At 47.9% G+C, this 18,316-nt stretch overlaps 2 protein-coding genes across 2 annotated transcripts in view; both read left to right on the forward strand.

The window, feature by feature from the left end:
- The first annotated feature begins 1,022 nt into the window (after nucleotides 1–1,022).
- Nucleotides 1,023–15,288, forward strand: LOC142775490 (uncharacterized). Its single transcript, XM_075876923.1, has 5 exons — nucleotides 1,023–3,164; nucleotides 8,522–8,620; nucleotides 8,708–8,861; nucleotides 13,912–14,102; nucleotides 15,163–15,288. Exons 1-5 carry the CDS (start codon nucleotides 3,123–3,125, stop codon nucleotides 15,286–15,288), a joined length of 612 nt encoding a protein of 203 aa, XP_075733038.1. The 5' UTR covers nucleotides 1,023–3,122.
- Nucleotides 15,289–17,400: 2,112 nt separating this feature from the next.
- The window catches only part of Cog6 (conserved oligomeric Golgi complex subunit 6), a 137,136-nt gene continuing 136,220 nt past the window's right edge, over nucleotides 17,401–18,316 (forward strand). The window contains exon 1 of the mRNA XM_037413177.2: nucleotides 17,401–17,892. Within this exon, the coding sequence (XP_037269074.2) occupies nucleotides 17,629–17,892 (264 nt within the window). The 5' untranslated portion in view covers nucleotides 17,401–17,628. The remainder of the gene's footprint in view (nucleotides 17,893–18,316) is intronic.

Below are 18,316 nucleotides of genomic sequence, written 5' to 3' on the forward strand. Positions count from 1 at the left end.
GCCGCCGCCGGTCGAAATCGCCTCGGCGCACACCTCCAGCGGCAGGCACAAAGATATAGGAGGCGCTGTTTTTTTTAAAGACTTTTTGGCTTCATCCTCTCTTTCGTCAAACAAGGAAAACTCATTAAACAGGCACTACCAGCATTGATGTACGCAGATGATATAGTGCTAATGGCCGACAACAGGGAAGATTTGCAAAGATTGATGTACATCTGCGGTAATGAGGGAGATAGGTTAGATTTAAGATTCAGTAAGGAAAAATCAGCAGTCATGATTTTTAATGATAATGAAGGTAGTGAGCTTAGGATACAGGAGGTCACGCTAGAGTTAAGAGATAAATACAAATATCTGGGCGTATGAATAAGCAATGGAACCGTGTACATAAGGGAACACGAAATATACGTAACGACTTACGGTAACAGAAATGCAGCAGTGATAAAACAGGTATTCGGGGACTCACTCGCTGAATTCCGTGCTGACTGGTTGTGTTCTCGCGATCTCCGACGTCAGCACGGCTCTGGCCGACTGGTCTGGCCCATCGTCATCTCCTGACGCCGATCTCCGACGACAGCGTAGCTTGCCCTACGCCACCTCCTGACGCCGACAACAGCTCTCGCAAGTAGTGCCCCGTCCTCGGGCTCCTGTGACCGTGTTTCCATCTTTCCTATCTCTCCTATCCCCTCGATATGTTCTCGCTCGTTGGCTTAGCGCATCTCTCTTTCTCTACACCTTTATTCCTATCATTTTAATCCTCCTCATTCCCATCCCTTGTGAGCTACTGTTGAAGTGTCACACCGTGATGCAGACAGTTACGGGGCTCACTTTTCTCTTCTTTTCCCTCTCTTAGAATCACTTATAGAGTGATAAAAAAAGGGCAATGTGGAATTACAATAGGTATGATGTTGTGAGAGGAATATGGAAAGGGGTAATGGTTCCGGGTCGCGTGTTTGACAACCGTATGCTGGAGAACGCGCGAGAAAAAAGGGAGACGCCCGTGTCGTCTGCTACGGCGCTCATTGGGAGCGGCTACCACAAACGTCATTTCCGCGTTCAGTTGGAATTGTTGCTATTTTTTCGCGGTTGCCGCTCGAGCAGCCAAGGCCGCCGCGGACTCGCCGGTACTGAGGGCAGCTGTGTGTGTGGTGTGTTTTGTGAATCAGATTGCTTTTGGGTTGCTTCCGAACTACTGATACCGTAAGTAAACAGTCTCGGGCAAATTGCGTAGACGAACTGCACATAAGACGTATTTGTATGGCGCAGCATCGCTAGCATCAAGGCCGTAGATCCCGCGGCATGTTCGTCACGCCTCTTAAACGCATGTCAAGCTTTAACCCTGTCGGCTTATTATGCTGTTGCAGGTACGGCCTGTACGTCACAGTTCATGTCTTGAGCAATTTTGAGGCTACCGACGGTCTTGCTTACACGATCGATGCATATCGTTAGTAATTGCGAGTTTAAACTATTAAGTGCTCATAATGCACCCCAGTCGTTTTTTTTTTAGCTGCAGCGAGATCAGCGCAAAAACGTGAAACAGTTGTTCAATCACTGAGTATGCCCTGTTTTAAAATAAACTGCCTAGTTACTTGACATTGCAGTGTCGGTTCATGATGCATGCCGCAGTTTTGCGGACTTAGTGCAGCAGACATTCTCCGAAATTCTGCACGTGTCTAACTTGCAGGCGAGCGTGGGTAATATTTGAAGCAAAACGAGAGACATATGGGGTAGTTGCAGTGCAAAACAAAATCCAGATTTGACAACATGTGCGTGGCTCCCAACTGTATCACTGGGATTGTACTGACTAGCTTACTAAAATGACGAATAAAAAAAAGATAGATCGCAAGCTGATGGTGCAAAAGAAAACTGAATGACGGTTAAGGGTGACTTTAGTTTTAAATAGGTTTCTGCAAGAGTATGTTTTTTTATGCCAGATGTTTTATTTTTATTACCTCCAAGGCCTGAGGGCACCGCAGGAGTGAGTAGAAAATTCAATGTACCCAAATAAAGTAAGCATTAGTAATTTCTAACTTTACAGTGTTACCTATATGGCCGCGTGCTTCAGAGAGGACCGGGTATTTTATAATAAGTAAGCATGTACTAATGGAGAGAAAAAGTAAAAATACTGTGAATAATGTCATCGGCTTCCTCTTGTCTCAGCCCTTTTTTATTTTTCATTGCAACTGACTCACTTTGTCATTTCTACGCTTCCACACTAAGCTTCGCTGTGAGTCACTCTTGCTGTCTTCATGTGGATGGCTTCAGACAGCCAACATGCATATTCACATTAGTTTCCCAGCAGTTTTTCTGAACTATGGAGCCTGCTAGTGTGATTTTTTTTGCAATATAGCTCTTCCATAACTGTTTTAATAAACTTGACATATATGGACTTGAACACGCTGTGCTCAAATGTAAACAGTGTTTTAACAAACAGAATGAAGAATGTTCACCTGCATTAGCGAACTGAACTAGGCCGGTAGGTATGTACATTACAAAATGTTGGATTTAGACAAGTCGTACCGATCTGTTTAAAACTCGCAAGTACAAGCAAGTACTGGAAACTGCTAAAACATGAATGGCAGCGTATGACCGTTAGATGCGGCCGTTAGAATGGGGATTAAAACTACAACTATGTGGGGTTAAAACTTAGGCATTGGCTAAACACGCGTGGCGAAAAACGAGCTCCCTACGCGATGAAACCCCACGGACAGGGCCGTACGTCTCGCTCCAACGCGTAAATCTTGTCCGTCTACTACTCGTCGTATTGCCACGAGGGTGCAGATGCCACCTGTCCACGCAGTCAGCCCTGATAATGTTTACTTAATGCTTCAGTAGTTCGGAAACAACACCAAAGCAGTCGGATCACTGGCATATTAACGCAGCACCGCGATCACCCGCCCCTCGCCCCGCGAGCGCAGCGACGACGGCGAGTACAGACGAGGGTGTCAGGCATTGCGAGGAAATCACGTTTGAAGCGGTGGTAGCCAATGAGAGCCGTAGCAGACGACATGGGCGTTGGTATAGGCAGACAACTAAATGGATGGCGGCCATCTTAAGTCCCAATCCAATTCTCACGTAGCCGGCAATGTAGACAAATATGATGAAGGCTACTTTGCTGTCTAAACAAGATGGCGGCTCAGCGAACCGTTCAGATCACGGAGGAAGGAAAGGTAAGGACAGGCCCTGACGTCACTCGTTGTGAAGCCTCGATGAAGCCTGAAGTCAGCCATATTGACTGGGCGAATTCTCCTCTCTTGTTTACATATGAATGCGAAGCAGAAGGCGCGACTCCCTCCCTGTCTCAAAAAGCACGTGGCCTGCGCGCCGCGTGCATCGGCACTGCGCCGTGCTCCCGACCGGGTTGCAGAAATTAGGTGCCTTTTCTCATCTTCTAACCACTACCTATCCGAAACCAACGGAACGGAGGCAAGGTTCTGTTTGGCGTTGCTACAGTGTACTAGAATAGAGGCAGTGTGCTCACAGGCGGCGGTGGGTGACCCACTTCGTGTCTACGCCGAGAGGCGGCGCGGTTCGCAGCGTCACCTGAAACTCCTTTGCGCGCCGAAGTAGAGAGCCACAGCGCAATTGTTGAAATGCCAGAAATTATGCAACGTTCGCGACATGCAATGCACGATACTTCTTTTGGGGCATCTTATCAGTGTGCAGGGCGTGAAGCAACTGACATTGTATTATTTTCCGGCCGTTTAAATGTTCAAAGTGGTTTCGCTAATGCAGCGGTCATGTCGACTGCGGTTCCGAGGTGCGAAAAACACTACGCACTTTTTTTCGCAATGTCAGAATTAAAATTTTGGAGTTTAACGGGCCGAAGCCACACTTTCGCTATGAGGTGCGCCATAGCGGAGGGCTGCACGTTAATTTAGATTCCTTTAGAATTTTTAACGTCAGCCGAAATGCCGACACACGGCTTGTTTCGTTTTTCTCCTCCGTCAGGAGAACAGCCACCGCAGCTAGGATCGAACACACGTCCTTGGGTTGAACAGTACAACGCCTTAGACAGCCTCCACGCCGGGTTTTTCTTGATTACGTGCCTGCTGCAGGAATGCGCGCACTAAACCCAAACTTTAACCACCATGACAACCACGCACGACGTTTAACATTCTAGCATCGCTGCTTCGAGACTTAAGGTGATGATTGGTGTGTGGCGTGATTATTGGTGTAAACAAGACGTAGCATCATTATTATCAACAGCCTGTTAGGTCCTGCAGGACGGAGACCTCTTTCATTGATTTACACCCGCTCCTGTCCTTCACTGCCAGAGTCCATTCCATTCATTGCCTCTGAATTTTCATATCTCGTGTATCCATCAAGTTAATGACGTAGCAAATTAAAAAGAAATGATAAAAATCCATGTAAATTGATGAAATAATGTTTATTTACAAATAAGTGATGAAAGAATTTGCACAAGAAATATTAGGGTAAAAAAAACAGGCTGAATAATGGCAAATCGAGACATTTACACATTGATATGCACCATTACTTGGAAGGAGTCTTTAAACAATAACAAAACGACAAGCAATGCTCGGGCTCCGTTGGAACGTCATCCTGTGTGAAGTCGCAGTCCTCCCCTGAATCACCAATAGCAGCCCGTGGAAATTCAGTACAGTCAGTCTCGAGAGCACTTCGGCTCTTTTTCTTTGCGGCTGCATGGTCATTTTCGCACATCTTCCTTTTAGCTCTCGGTTTTGGCATCTTCTTCGTGAGGTACTGCGGCAAATTTGGAAGAATCGTGGGGACGGAGTTTTCCGACAGCATCGGTTTATCACGAGGAATGCGTACCTCTTTGCCATCTATATGGTGCACGAACTCCTTGATAACGAACCTCGGTTAGAAATGCAGTTCGCAGACCGCAGAAAACTCATCCAGTTTCTTATCTGCACGGTGGAGATTTCTTTCCCGCTCCTTCCGCCGTTCTTCATCACGCGGGACGCTAAACAAAGACGCCTGTGGTGCATCCTGCACACGACTGTACCCGGTTCGACAACCGGGCGCAAAACAGTAATTTCGACGGCGGTTAGGCATCTTCACGAACACATACTACACAATGATCCAAGCATAAAGCACAGAACACGCACACGGGGTACCCACGTTGATCCAATCGAACCGATCGAACTGAACTGAGCGAACCAGCCCCGTCCGCCAACACGGCCAACACGAACCAAGAGAAGTTTTTCAGGTGCGTCAAGCGTCAGCGCCCCTGGTGGGCATCGTGGAAGTCGACACAGAGTGCGCTACGGCGGAGCGCCGCAAGGATAGGGCAGTGAGCACGCTGCCTCTATTCTAGTACACTGTAGCGTTTTTTTTTTTTTTTGCATAAACTGTTGCCAGACTGAGAGGGTGAGTGTTGCCAGACTGTTGTAAAATTTAGTAAAGAAATTTGCCCCTGTAGTTGTGGCTTTCTTGCGTAAGTTTGGTGTCGTCCGCGGTGCATTTTGCTAGTGCATGAGCGATGCTGGCCGTTTTAATTAACGGAATGAATTGCGCCTTGCAGACGTTGGCGCGCGTTCTCTTGCTGTGTGCGCTGCTGTGCAATTAAGAGATCATGTCTCAGAGTTAGGGAATCAAGGACGCGTCGTCCCCCGGGCGTTTCGCGAGTGCGATGAACTTTTTCGCGAGTGTGTGTGCGACGTTATTAACGCAATGAACCACGCGTTACAGAAGTCGGGGCCCGTTCTCTTTCTATGTGCGCAGCTTTGCAATTAAGAGATCACGGCGCAGTATTAGGGACGACGGGAAAAACTGAATAGAGTCGCAGCAGGCAATGCGCTGCCCCCCCCCCCCCCTCCTTGTTTTTTTTTACGCAGCTGATCGTGTCGCGTCGACCGCGTGCAACGACGGGGATGCTACGCGTCCCCTAGCTGTGTCAGCACAAGACATATCGTTCGGACTCGTGTACATGTGACGAATAAACGTCCGAAGGCTGGCTAATCGGGGTACGTTGGATATGCTACATCTTATATATGCCTGGAAGGCTGCTTTATCGACGCAGTTGGAGCGAATTAAGCGTGACTCGCGCGAAACCTGTAAATGGGACCCCGCATAAGCATTCAGTATTTGGAATTTTGGTCGTTTGTGCTTATTGCGGGTGGGGCCCTGCAAGCGACGGTGGCTGATCGGCTGGGTCTTATTTACAGGTACGCGCGAGTCACACTTAATTCGTTCCAACTGCGTCGATAAAGCAGCCTTCCAGGCGTATATAAGCTGTAGCATATCCGACGTACCCCAACAGCCAGCCTTGGGACGTTTATTCGTCACATTACACGAGTCCGAACGATATGTCTTGTGCTGACAAAGCTAGGGGAAGCGTAGCGTCCCCGTCGTGGCACGCGGTTGACGCGGCACGATCAGCTGTGAAAAAAAAGAAGGGGGGGGGGGGGCGTCGTCCCTAATACTGAGCCGTGATCTCCTAATTGCACAGCTGCGCACATAGCAAGAGAAAGGGCCCCGACTTCTGTAACGCGCGGTTCATTACGTTAATTACGTCGCACACACACTCGCGAAAACGTTCATCGCACTCGCGAAATGCACGGCGGACGACGCGTTATTGATTCCCTAGCTCTGAGACACAATCGCTTAATTGCACAGCAGCGCACACAGCAAGAGAACGCGCCCCGAGTTCTGGAACACTTGTCTTGCGTTCATTTTGTTAATTAAAACAGCCAACGTAGCTCACGCACTCGCAAAATTCACCGCGGACAACACCAAACCCTCACGGAGAAGCCACAACTACAGAAGCAAATTTATTCACTAAATTTGGTGGCAGTTTGGCAACAACCACTCCAAAGTCTGGCAACTGACTTATGCAGCGCCAAACAGAGCCCTGCCTGAACGAATTTCAACACGCTGTCTTGCCGCGATACGATTGACGAAATCTCTGCGTATGGCTGTTGTACTCTTGCACTGCCGGCGTTTACGATAAACACGGGAAGTTGCACGTTAAGCTTTTTTTTTATTTGATGTGTTCTTTGTGAAAATAAAGATGATATTTCGGACATTGCCGCGTGATGAACCAGGCACCGAAATTTGTACAGCTTCTTTCAGATCACTTTTCCCCCCTTTTGCGCTTGTCTTTATGCTTAATGAAATTTTCGGTCAGGCTGTAGGCTAGAAACAACGATAAAGAAATGTCTTCCCTGCAATAAACCCGGAGGTCCGTAATGACGCCAGTAAAGTCGGTGTCGGTGGAGTTTGTGTGCGTGGCAGCCCGTTGAGTTTGCGCCGGCATCTTTGTTTTCGCCCCTCTTTTGTCCGACGCACATTGGTTCCTACGAAGATCCCAAAGGCCATGATTTCATTAGGACGAAAGCAGCGAAGACCACCCGAAAGTACGTGGGAACACGTCTCCAGTGTGATTCACGTGCACTAGTAGCTACGGAGGACGGAGACCAGTATCGCGTTAGGGCGAAAGGTGGGAAAGTTAGCCGAAGGAATGCGTGAGAAAAGGTCAACATCACTTGGTCAACATCGTTTGAACGGCTTTGTCAGCTTCTGAATCCACAAGCACGCGCATCTAGTGAGGTGCACTATAGTTACCTTGTGCAGGTGCGTGTAGACATTTTAACGAGTTTTGCTGCAATACAGACAATATTGCGGAGAGCGAGACAATATTGCGAAGAGGGAGCATCTTAAGCGAAGCAGAACAGGAACTTTAATGCGCAGAAGCATGTGGTAACTGTACAGGAACATGAAAAGCAAGATTAGATTACAGTCTTAATAAAGGCCCGTCGACCGCAAATGCATCATCCGTTGTCATAAGAAGCAACACCGCATAACTGTCACTAACCTGCAAGGCACTCATTGAACGAATTCTTGAGAACAGTCATTAGCTTCTATGATGGCTTTTCAGCATACTTTTGACGGACTCTGCAAATTCGGAGTACGTATACGCGCGCTCGTTCCGTGGTTTCTAGTTAAGAGACCTGGTTACAACCACCACCGGAGGAAAATCGCGTAGCTAACAATGCGGCAGAAAGAATGGATGCTGTCGAACACCTGCAGTACGCCACGGTTAGGTGCGAGGCCCATGAAAACGCGCACACCGCCGCTGGACCACCTGAACGGTGCCGCACCGCACTACATCAATAATAACAAAACGCCGCCATTGTGCCCAGTGAATATGGCCGCGCGTGACGTAATTTCCGCCACATTTTTTACGCCCTGCGCCGGCTAGGCATGCCCTCTCCTTACCTTTCCTTCCTCCGTGGCTCAGATAGATCAAATTTCGCCAGAATGGCCATCGTGTGCTAGAGGGCACTCTGGCGCTGCAATCGTTTAGCGACCATGGGAATAATAGGTAGTACACACATTTGCCTAGTCTTCGTACTTGCGGGCAGCAAATCGAACTTGCGGCTTCGTTTATTTCTGTGTTTCAGTTTTGTTTTGAAAGAAAAAACAAACCCTTTTAAACTTAGTAACTTGATTCGAAATGGTAAGCCTGAAAGAATAACGTTGTGATTTGTGAAGAGCAAACGGTGAACATTCGCTAATTTATGTTTTCATGAAAAAACAGCTTCAAGCCACACGGACACACACGGAGCCAGAAGCAGGCCAGAAGTACATTGAGAAACTCTATGCTGCACACAAGCAGACGCTTTCCCAGCCGCTCAATGTGAGTAAAGTTTATTTGTTTATGGTTTTAGCACGAAATTACAACTGCTACGTTTATTTCTTTTTTGCTTTTTCTTCTCGTCCCTAGGTGGCGCAGTGGCGCGTAAAAGCTGCAGGGACAACAGGAACAGGAGTGCAAGGAACATTTATGGCTAAAAGTGAAAGTGGCAGGTCAAATGACACTCCTTGGTTTCGTGTACTTGTGGATGGAAGCAAAGGCCAGAGAGGAAAACCAGGCAATGGTAGAGTGTATATCAAAGGACATTCAAGAGTTAGGAAGAGAGTGCGAGATAATTATACTAGGAGACATGAATGCGCACATAGAAGATATAGATGGGTATACCGACCCGACAGGCAAAATGATCATGGATATGTGTGAAAGGCTTGATTTGATCATTTGCAACAGTACCGAGAAGTGTGAAGGGTAAATAACATGGGAGGTAGGAAGGCTTCAGTCGACGATAGATTGTGCACTGATGTCACATAGGATGTATGATAAGCTCAGGGCAATGCACATAGATGAAGGTGGCTCCAGAAGTCTGGGTAGCGATCACAAACGTATCAATTTAAGTTTTGGAAGAGCAGTGAAAGTGGGAAGGAGACAAGATGAGCAACTACAGGAAAAGTTTTATCCAGAAAGGCAAATTGAAATAGCCACTAAACAAATTGAGAAAGTAATCACGGAGGTTAATAAGACAGTGTGGACATACACGAATCTAATTAGACTCTTTGAGCTAGAGCTTGCTAAGACGCGTGACAAGTCACCCCGGAAAAGAAGACACAAACCCAAAAGTTGGTGGGATGAGGAAGTTAAGAGAGCCATAGCAAAACGTCAGGAAGCCTCTATGGAACACAGACATGCTAAGCAGCAGGGTGAACCGACAGATGATGTTGAAAGAAAATGGGCAACCTATCTAAGCTGTAGAAGGGATGCATCCCTTCTGATCAATGAAAGGATTAGAAGGAAGGGAGCTCAGTGGCTGGCAGAAGTACATAAAAAAGATAGAAAGGCAGCTGCGAAACTTTGGAACCATCTAAACTCCTTAAGAAATGAGACGAGCCTAGAGCAGAGTTTTATAACTACAGCCCAAGGTGCTAGGCTAGAAGGGGATGAAGCTATTGAATATATAAAAACAAGGGTGGCAGAAAAATTTCAACAAAGAAGTACTTTATGCACCACAATAGACAAGGACAAATCAAGTGGTGCAATGGCTCCATTTTCAGAACAAGAGTGGGAAAGGGCTGAGATAAGGGTTCCTAGTAGTACATCAACAGGCCCAGATGGCATTGCAATTAGGCTGATAAAGACATTAGGTCCGAAGTCTAAGCAGGCTTTGAGAGAGGCAGTGAGCCCAATAATAATTGATGGTGAAGTTCCCGATGGATGGAAACTTAGCAAGATGAGCATGATCTATAAAGGAAAGGGGGACAAAGCTGACATAAACAACTACCGTCCTATAACAGTGACATCAGTGGTCTACAGGCTGGCGATGCAGATTATAAAGGAAAGACTGCAGGCGTGGATAGAGGATGAGGGGGTGCTGAGGAAACTGCAGAATGGGTTTCGGAAACACAGGAGGTTGGAAGACAATCTGTTCTCACTGACGTAGTGCATCGAAATAGCAGAAAAGGAACACATGCCCCTGTGGCTAGCATTTTTGGATATCAAGGGAGCTACGATAGCGTGGTTCAAGAGGAATTGTGGGGAATACTGGACACACTAGGCGTGGAACATGTAGTCACTAATCTTGTAAAGGGTATCTATAAAGTAACAAGGTAGTTATAAAGTGGGAAAAACAGGTATCCAAGCCTGCAGAGGTAAAACGGGGGCTTAGGCAGGGGTACCCCGTCACCCTTATTATTCATGATCTACCTACAAGGATTAGAGGCAAAATTAGAGGGAAGTGGACTGGGCTTCAACATCTGTTTAGTCAAACAAGGAAAACTTATTGATCAGGCACTACCAGCATTAATGTACGCAGATGATATAGTGCTAATGGCCAACAACAAGGAAGATTTGCAGAGATTGATGGACATCTGCGGTAATGAGGGAGATAGGTTAGATTTTAGATTCAGTAAGGAAAAATCAGCAGTCATGATTTTCAATAACAACGAAGGTAGTGAGCTTAGAATACAGGAGGTCACGCTAGAGATAACAGATAAATACAAATATCTGGGCGTATGGATAAGCAATGGGACCGAGTATCTGAGGGAACACGAAATATACGGGACGACTAAAGGTAACAAGAATGCAGGAGTCATTAAAAATAGGGCACTGTGGAATTACAATAGGTATGATGTTGTGAGAGGAATATGGAAAGGGGTCATGGTTCCTGGGCTGACGTTCGGCAATGCGGTCTTGTGCATGAGATCAGAATTTCAAGCAAGATTAGAAATTAAGCAACGTGGAATAGGTAGGCTTGCTTTAGGAGCTCACGGGAATACATCAAATCAAGGAGTACAAGGTGATATGAGATGGACATCATTTGAGGGCAGGGAAGCTAGCAGCAAAATAAAATTTGAGAAGCGATTGAGAGAAATGGGGGAAGAGCGTTGGGCTAGGAAGGTTTTCAGCTACTTGTACATGAAGAATGTCGATACAAAATGGAGGAAGCGAACCAGGAAGTTGACTGGTAATTACTTGGAAAACAGCAGGTGGCCAAACCAAAAAGAACTATCGGTTAAGAAGAAAGTGAGGGAAACGGAGACTGACAGGTGGAGAATGGGCATGATTAAGAAGTCCGCACTAGAGATCTATCGAACTTTTAAGCAGGGAATTGCCGAGGAAAGGATCTATGATAATACTCGGGGTAGTTCTCTACTGTTTGAGGCCAGGACGGGAGTACTGCGAACCAAGACATATCGGGCCAAATACGAAGGGGTAGACACAGTATGCAGTGCGTGTGGAGAGGAAGAAACTGCCGAACACTTGATAATGTTCTGTAAATGGCTTCACCCTATAGTTCAGGATGATGGCGCAGAGTTTTTCAAAGCACTGGAGTTTAGGGACCGGGAGGGCAAAATAAACTTTAAGCGGGTAGACTTAACTAGAAGGAGGTTATCTGATTGGTGGCTAAAGTCAAGGCACGAGTGAAAATTAAACTCTTCACTGCAAAGTACGAAGCCTCAAACTCACTTTTTAAGGGAAAAAAATAAATATAGTTTTTGATTCATTAGGTATTACGGCTTGGTGGCGCTAGCCACCACTTAATCTAAAGGGTACAGCCATATCTATCCATCCACTCATCCATCCATCCAGTTGTCTAAATGTGTTCCAATTCTCGGACAGCACGGGCTTGGTGCGGTATTCTAAACAGTCTTCGGATACTGTCTACGTGCTGTCTAAGAATTGGAACACAGCCTATGTATAGTCAACGCCTCCTAGTTTCTTGTGCCTGCCAGATAAGCGCAAAACGCTGGTCATCTATGGCAGCGCTGCCTACGTAGGAGTAAGGGTCTTTGTACTGGGCCTTTGAGATTGGCATTTTTGACGTTTGCTACAAGTTTCGGAGGATGCTTTGTATTAAAAAAGTTGCTTGCTGAATGACGGCGTATTTACGTAGGGTTAACTTAATTGCGTTTACGCCTTTTTAAAACTTTTTTACGTTATTTTTGTTGCATATAAACTCCAAAAACGTAAAAACTTATTTGAAGACACCCCCTACTTGAGTGGCGTCACCACTACAGTTCCGACGACCGCCGCTTCCCAAGTGACCACCGATAATCTGGCAGGCACGGGAAATGTAGGAGGCGTTGGTATTGTTCAAGATGATGGCGCAGGGTTTTTCAAAGCACTGGGGTTTAGAGACAGGGAGGGCAAAATAGACTTTATCAGGGTAGATATAACCGGAAGGAGGTTATCTCATTGGTCGCTAAAGTTAAAAAACGAGTGTAATGTAAACCATTCACTGCAAGGTACCAGTCATATACTTCAACGTTACTAGATACTTTTCCAGTTGTCAAACTCCGCCTGGACCACCGCACAAACTTGACCCCTCTCTGTTTACTGCCGCCAGGGGCGCTCGCGCCACGGTCGGCCCGATCGAGCGCGTCGGCGCGCAGCTGAACAGGCAACTTTCCCCTGCAGTTCAGCGCAGTAGCGGGTGCTGTTCATAGGTTCTGCATGCTTTTTCGGCTAACATTTTCCTTCTATTTGAGGCAAGTTGCCTGCTATTATACAGAAAACCGGAAAACGCAGACTGGGCGGCTTGTATTGCTCGCGAACTTTCGATAAAGAAAGCACCGCGTATCGCGAACGTGCGTCAGCACGTTGGTTCGTAACAGCTAGAATATTTTCGCACACTATCACGCCCACTCGCACGCGTGGTTGCTTGTGGCAGTTGGTATAACAAGTTGCTTCTTGAAAGCGCGAACTACCGGCGAGGACAAGAGAAAAACGTCAACTCAAAGCGCTCGTACCTACCTTTGCAGCAGCCCAGCTCCTAGCTCAGCAGCGGACGCCGACGAAATGTATGCACGCCCTGACAAACATTTATTTTACGCACAAGCAGGAGTGCTTCACATATCCAAAGAGCCAAAGTAACGCGCCAGCACACACTTAAAACACAAACGTACACACATTCAAAGAACCTTATTCGGCTGCTGCGTGATTGCTCACAGCAGGCGGGCCTTTTTGTTCGCTATTGCCACTTTTTGGCTGCTTCCGAGGCGGCGGTTCACATCCCGCGAGAAGAAATGCATGCGGGTGATGATAAAAAAGTTCAGCAGTTGGCACGTGAATGCTGCATTGTGCTGGTCACAGCCGAGTCGAGAAAGGTGGTGCTTCTCCAACTCTTCCAACACTTTCCAAAATATGTCCCCGCAGAGATCCTCCTTGTCCAGACAAGCTGAAACTACTTTGCTGACTATTTTAAAAAACGTCAACATCTTCTGTGTTGGATGCTTTAAGCTGCCTTGCTTGAAGCTCCTGTAGTCGGTTAGGTAGCTGTCAGAAGCAAGCACAGGTGTGGCGGAGCTGATGTCCTCTATGCAGAGATGGCATGTTGCATGCTTGGTGAACTTGTGTATGACATAGTCACACAGGTAGTACACAACCAACGTTACTAGATACTTAGTATCTAGTAACGTTGGTTACTAGTAACGTTACTAGTAACCAACGTTACTAGTAAAAGTATCTAGTATGGTTACTAGTAAAAGTATCTAGTAACGTTGGTACACAACACTGTCCTCCACCTCACCCTTGAAATAGGCGTGGTCGCTTGGCCCTTGCTCAGATGTGTCAGCAGAAGCAGTTGTAATTTCCATCATTTTGGCTTCCACTATGTCATGCAGGCGGACTTTCTCTTCTTGGTGGGCGTCCTTGGACGACAACAGAATCAACGAGTTCAGTCGACCAGCCTTGCAGCCGCCGTCCCTCTTGCGCCATTGTCGATAGCTCCTCGAACAAGGACTGGGTACTATCGAGTGTGAAGCCCAAACTCCATAAGCGCGAAAATGCACGTGACCGCGACGAGCGACGCGACGTAGACCGGCGTCGCGCGATCAGTCGCTAGCGCAGGCAAACCTCATTCACGCGACGGCTTCGGCGAGCGAATTCCACTATTGCTGACATGAGGCCGTCAACTCGCACCAAGAAAACCGCGTAGCGAGCAGTTTCCAATTTAAAAATAAGATATATTGTTGTGTAATGGAACGGAAAGTGTTTATTATTGCCTTGCAGCATTTTTTATATGCGCATGCGTAATAAACATTGCGTTATTTCTTGTTGCGCATACGTGACTCGGGCAGGGTCACGTGCACCTATGTAGTCTTCGTCTTTTCCGGTTTTTCGCTATTGGCTGCTTGAGCCCAGCACTTCCGGGCGATGAGCGACGGTTTCCAAATCTGGAGAACCGAGCGATCGCGCGAAAACTACCCCGCGACACGTCGCGCGAACGCCATGTTTCGTCGCTCATAGCGTCGCTCGTCGCTGTCGCGTGCATTTTCGCGCTTATGGAGTTTGGGCTTGACGCTGCCTGACACAGAGCCGTCTCTCTCCCCATAGTCGAAGGTGTTCGGCGCTGTGTTTTCTTGTTCGGCGTCGTCCTGAACATTCCAACGCTTCGGTTGGAGGGGTGACCTCACGGCAGGAGCTTTGCGTTTCCGCAAAGGCTTCGAAAGATATTTCGGACAGTTGGGAAACAAGCGGGGTACGGCATCATCTTTGAGGCTTCACTTGTCTCGCGGTATGACGACGACGTCACCGCGGATGTTGTGCACGAAGTTTTTCACAAGGTCTGCTTCCTGAAAGTGAAGGTCGCACACAACACAAGAGCTCGTGAGCTCCCTGTCGCTCCTTGGGATCGCGTGTTGCCATTATTGAAGCCTCGAAGTTTCGTTGGGCGGTTTGAAAAAGTGTCTCTTCTCAGCTGCGCTCTTCGCAGAGTCGTAGCCGCTTTTGCAGCCGGTCACAAAGCAACGGGGCATTGCTTCTCACTACACAGTCACAGCAGTCATCGACATTTTACGTCTATACACGGGAAACAAAAGCAAACGCGCACAACAACTCGAGCAGAACGATGCGGTCGCCTTCTGCGCTCGCAGGCCGGTTCCTTCGCGGTTGCACCTCTCACCGAACCGGGCCAATCGTGTCGCGCGCGCCCCAACGCGGCGCTCAATGGAAAAGCGTCACGCGCCGCGGCGAAGTTTGACAACTGGAAAAGTATCTAGTAACGTTGATATACTTTATTTGAAGAAAAAAAAAGATAAGTCTAAATGGTGGTTCACCAAGTATTACGGCTAGGTGGCAGCAGCCACCGCCTAATTTAAAGGGTACAGCCCACGGAGGAAAGAAAAAGTGGGTACAGCCACATCAATCCATTTATCCATCCAAAAAAAACTGTGAAAATCATGGAGGAAAGAAAGGTTTCCTCCGTGGTGAAAATAAACGATTAGTCTGGCCAACGCCTCCTCTAAATGGATGCCTGAGGAATGGCTCGCGCTCCCAGCGGAGTTGGCCTGCCTTCAGTTTTAAACAAGCTCCGCACGGTATCGCTCGCGACCGACAATATCATCACGGCGACGGGCGGTACTATAACTTTGTGCCCTCTATAACTTTGTGCCCGAGCGGTCGGTCCCTCAGCGCCGTCCCCCGAGCTATTATGGGATGCGAGCGCTCCTGGCGGAGCGCCGAGGCGCAAAACGAGAGAATGGATGGCAGCTATGGAGAAAAAACCGGCTTTGAGTAACTACCGAAAGGGCAAAAATGAAATAAGGAGGGAGGCATTTTACGATAATTCAAGGGGAAGCGCTTTACTGTTTGAAGCGAGATCGGGTTGCCTTAGAACGCGTAGTTATAAAGCAAGATTCAGTAAAGAAGAAGAACGACGAACGGCTAGGTTGGCTTGAAACATCATTTCTTGACTACCTGGCCGAAATCAAGCGGCAGAGCCCGGCTAAGAATTTTCTGACCAAGGAAACGTACGAGGGCTTGCTGATAACAACCATCTCAAACGTGGAGTGCGTTCGGTACCTTCTCACGGCCACACGCTTCCGTTTCGTTCTGACTAGGAAGATGTCCTCTGACCCAATAGAGGCCTTCTTTGGGTGGTTGAGGAAATCTGCAGGCTCGAACGACCAGACAGACGTGAGGGCAGTTTTGTCTGGGATTGAGAAAGCACTGAAGACTGGCATAGCCTGCACGTCAAGCAGCAGCAACGTGATTACTGCAGACAGCAGCAGCTGCTCCACATCAGCACTCCTACAGCGATCGGCGCAAGAGCAGCGCAGAATGACGGTGAAGCATTTCCAGCAGAATCAACCACGATCCTCGAGGAGAGCCTCGACAGGGGGAAGACGTTGCTCCCAACGCCAGATGTTGCTGCACTAGCAATGGTTGGTGGCTATATTGCAAGAACAGTCCACGAAACCATTTCCTGTGATGAATGCTTCACTTTGGTGACTAAACCAAACACCTCTGCGCCATCGGATGCATTAATTAGGCACCAGGACAGAGGTGGACTCCTGTATCCGTCAACTGAGCTCGTAATGGTTCTAAATTCTCTAAAGAATTACGCGGAAGTTTTCCTCGCAAGAGCGAGAAAGATGAATCAGCCACTGAAGGCTGCCGTTGACAACGCCGCGCAAATACTACAGAAACGTGACAAACTCAAGTGCTCGACCCCGGGACATCATAAAAAACTTTTGGAGGTTGTGCTCGTGAAGTTTCTCCGCCCACTTTTTCTGAACTTCGCGACGAGTGTGACTGACAAACACGACTTGGCAAAAGATTTTCATGTCAAACCATTGTCTCGAAAAGTGCTCAAGCTTTGAGCGCGAAATCAAATAACAAAGCTCACATTGCATTCTGCATACAGTGCTTGTGTTAAAAATTTGGTGTGTGCGCACTTCTTAACGTATACGCATAATCCAATGCAATGTAGACGGTTTCTAGACCGTCATAAACGCAAGCGTGCATAGGCCGCGTCGTCTGCTGTTATTATGGGATCGGTGCGGCATCTGGCGGCGAGCGCCAAAACTATAAGGGACGGATGGCGCGTATGTATTTAGCGCTAATGCGCGGGCACAAAAAAATATAGGAGGCTATGTACTAGCTAAGCGTTTTTCATCTACGGCCCATAGGGGCGCGTCAGTCGAGAGTTGTTCGAGACCTGCAACTGTGCATTACTATTTCGAAGGCTATGCAAATTGTTGCGTTGTTGCACCGTCCGACACAGGTGACGCTAGCGACCAAGAACATTTAAACTTGAAAGAGAGAAAGAGTGTGGTCGCTGTTTTTCTGCTCATGCGGCAGGCATCTTCCTAGAGGAGGCGTTGTTCTGGCAATAGCTATTTTCACGGCAAAGCCAGCAGCTGCGCGAAGTTGTTGTTCCAAAGGTGTTCTGTGGTTGTGCTCTGTGTCGCGGACGTTGTTTAGCTTACGTGGCATGGTACTGCAGAAAAAGCAAGGGCGTATTTTTTTTTACCTTGTCTTTCATCTGTGGCGACAAAGGAAACGCTAAGCGATCGTTGATCGCGAGCGAGCTAAGTGCTCTGCGTAAAGAAGGCACTATGGCCGTCGAACAAATTCCCGAGGACGTGGAAGCTGCTGGTGGCGGCGATAAGAGCTCGACCAACAACCCCCTTAGTCGCAAGCTAAACAAACTCCTCGAGGCTCGGCTAGAGAATGACCGGGAGACTTTGGAGGCCCTACGGTCCCTGTCCGAGTTCTTCACAGAGAACAACATTCGCACACGCCGACGCCTGCGAGGCGACCTCGAGAAGAGGAGCCTGGCCATCAACGAGGAATTCGTCCAGTCATTCAGTGACCTTAAGGTACGCGTTTTATGCAAATTCATTATTTTTCTGTCACCACGGTTCCCCAAACTTCGACGTCATCACGTACTACAAGTAACTCACCCGGACTTAATGCATTGACGCACGAAAAGACGCGACGTGATAGGCGCTGCTAGTGTTGTGATACCTTCCGCCTGTTTCTTCGTGCTCCTGCTCTTGCTACGTGCATTTGGCGCGTTCAGTCTGAACCACTCTTACACTGGCCGTGGCCATCGGCCGAGTAGATCGCCGTGTATTGAAAAAATATGCCGCCACAAACATAATGGGTGCCTAAAGTTACTGTATATGCTACTCTCATTTGGAAGTCATATATAGGTTGTGGCACCTTGCGGTTAGCGCGAGGCGGTGACAGTGCCCGCAGCCGGCCGCCCGACGACCCTACACAAGTGTGAACCTGACCGTA

Source organism: Rhipicephalus microplus, chromosome X (genome assembly GCF_043290135.1).
Source record: "Rhipicephalus microplus isolate Deutch F79 chromosome X, USDA_Rmic, whole genome shotgun sequence".
Taxonomy (NCBI): domain Eukaryota; kingdom Metazoa; phylum Arthropoda; class Arachnida; order Ixodida; family Ixodidae; genus Rhipicephalus; species Rhipicephalus microplus.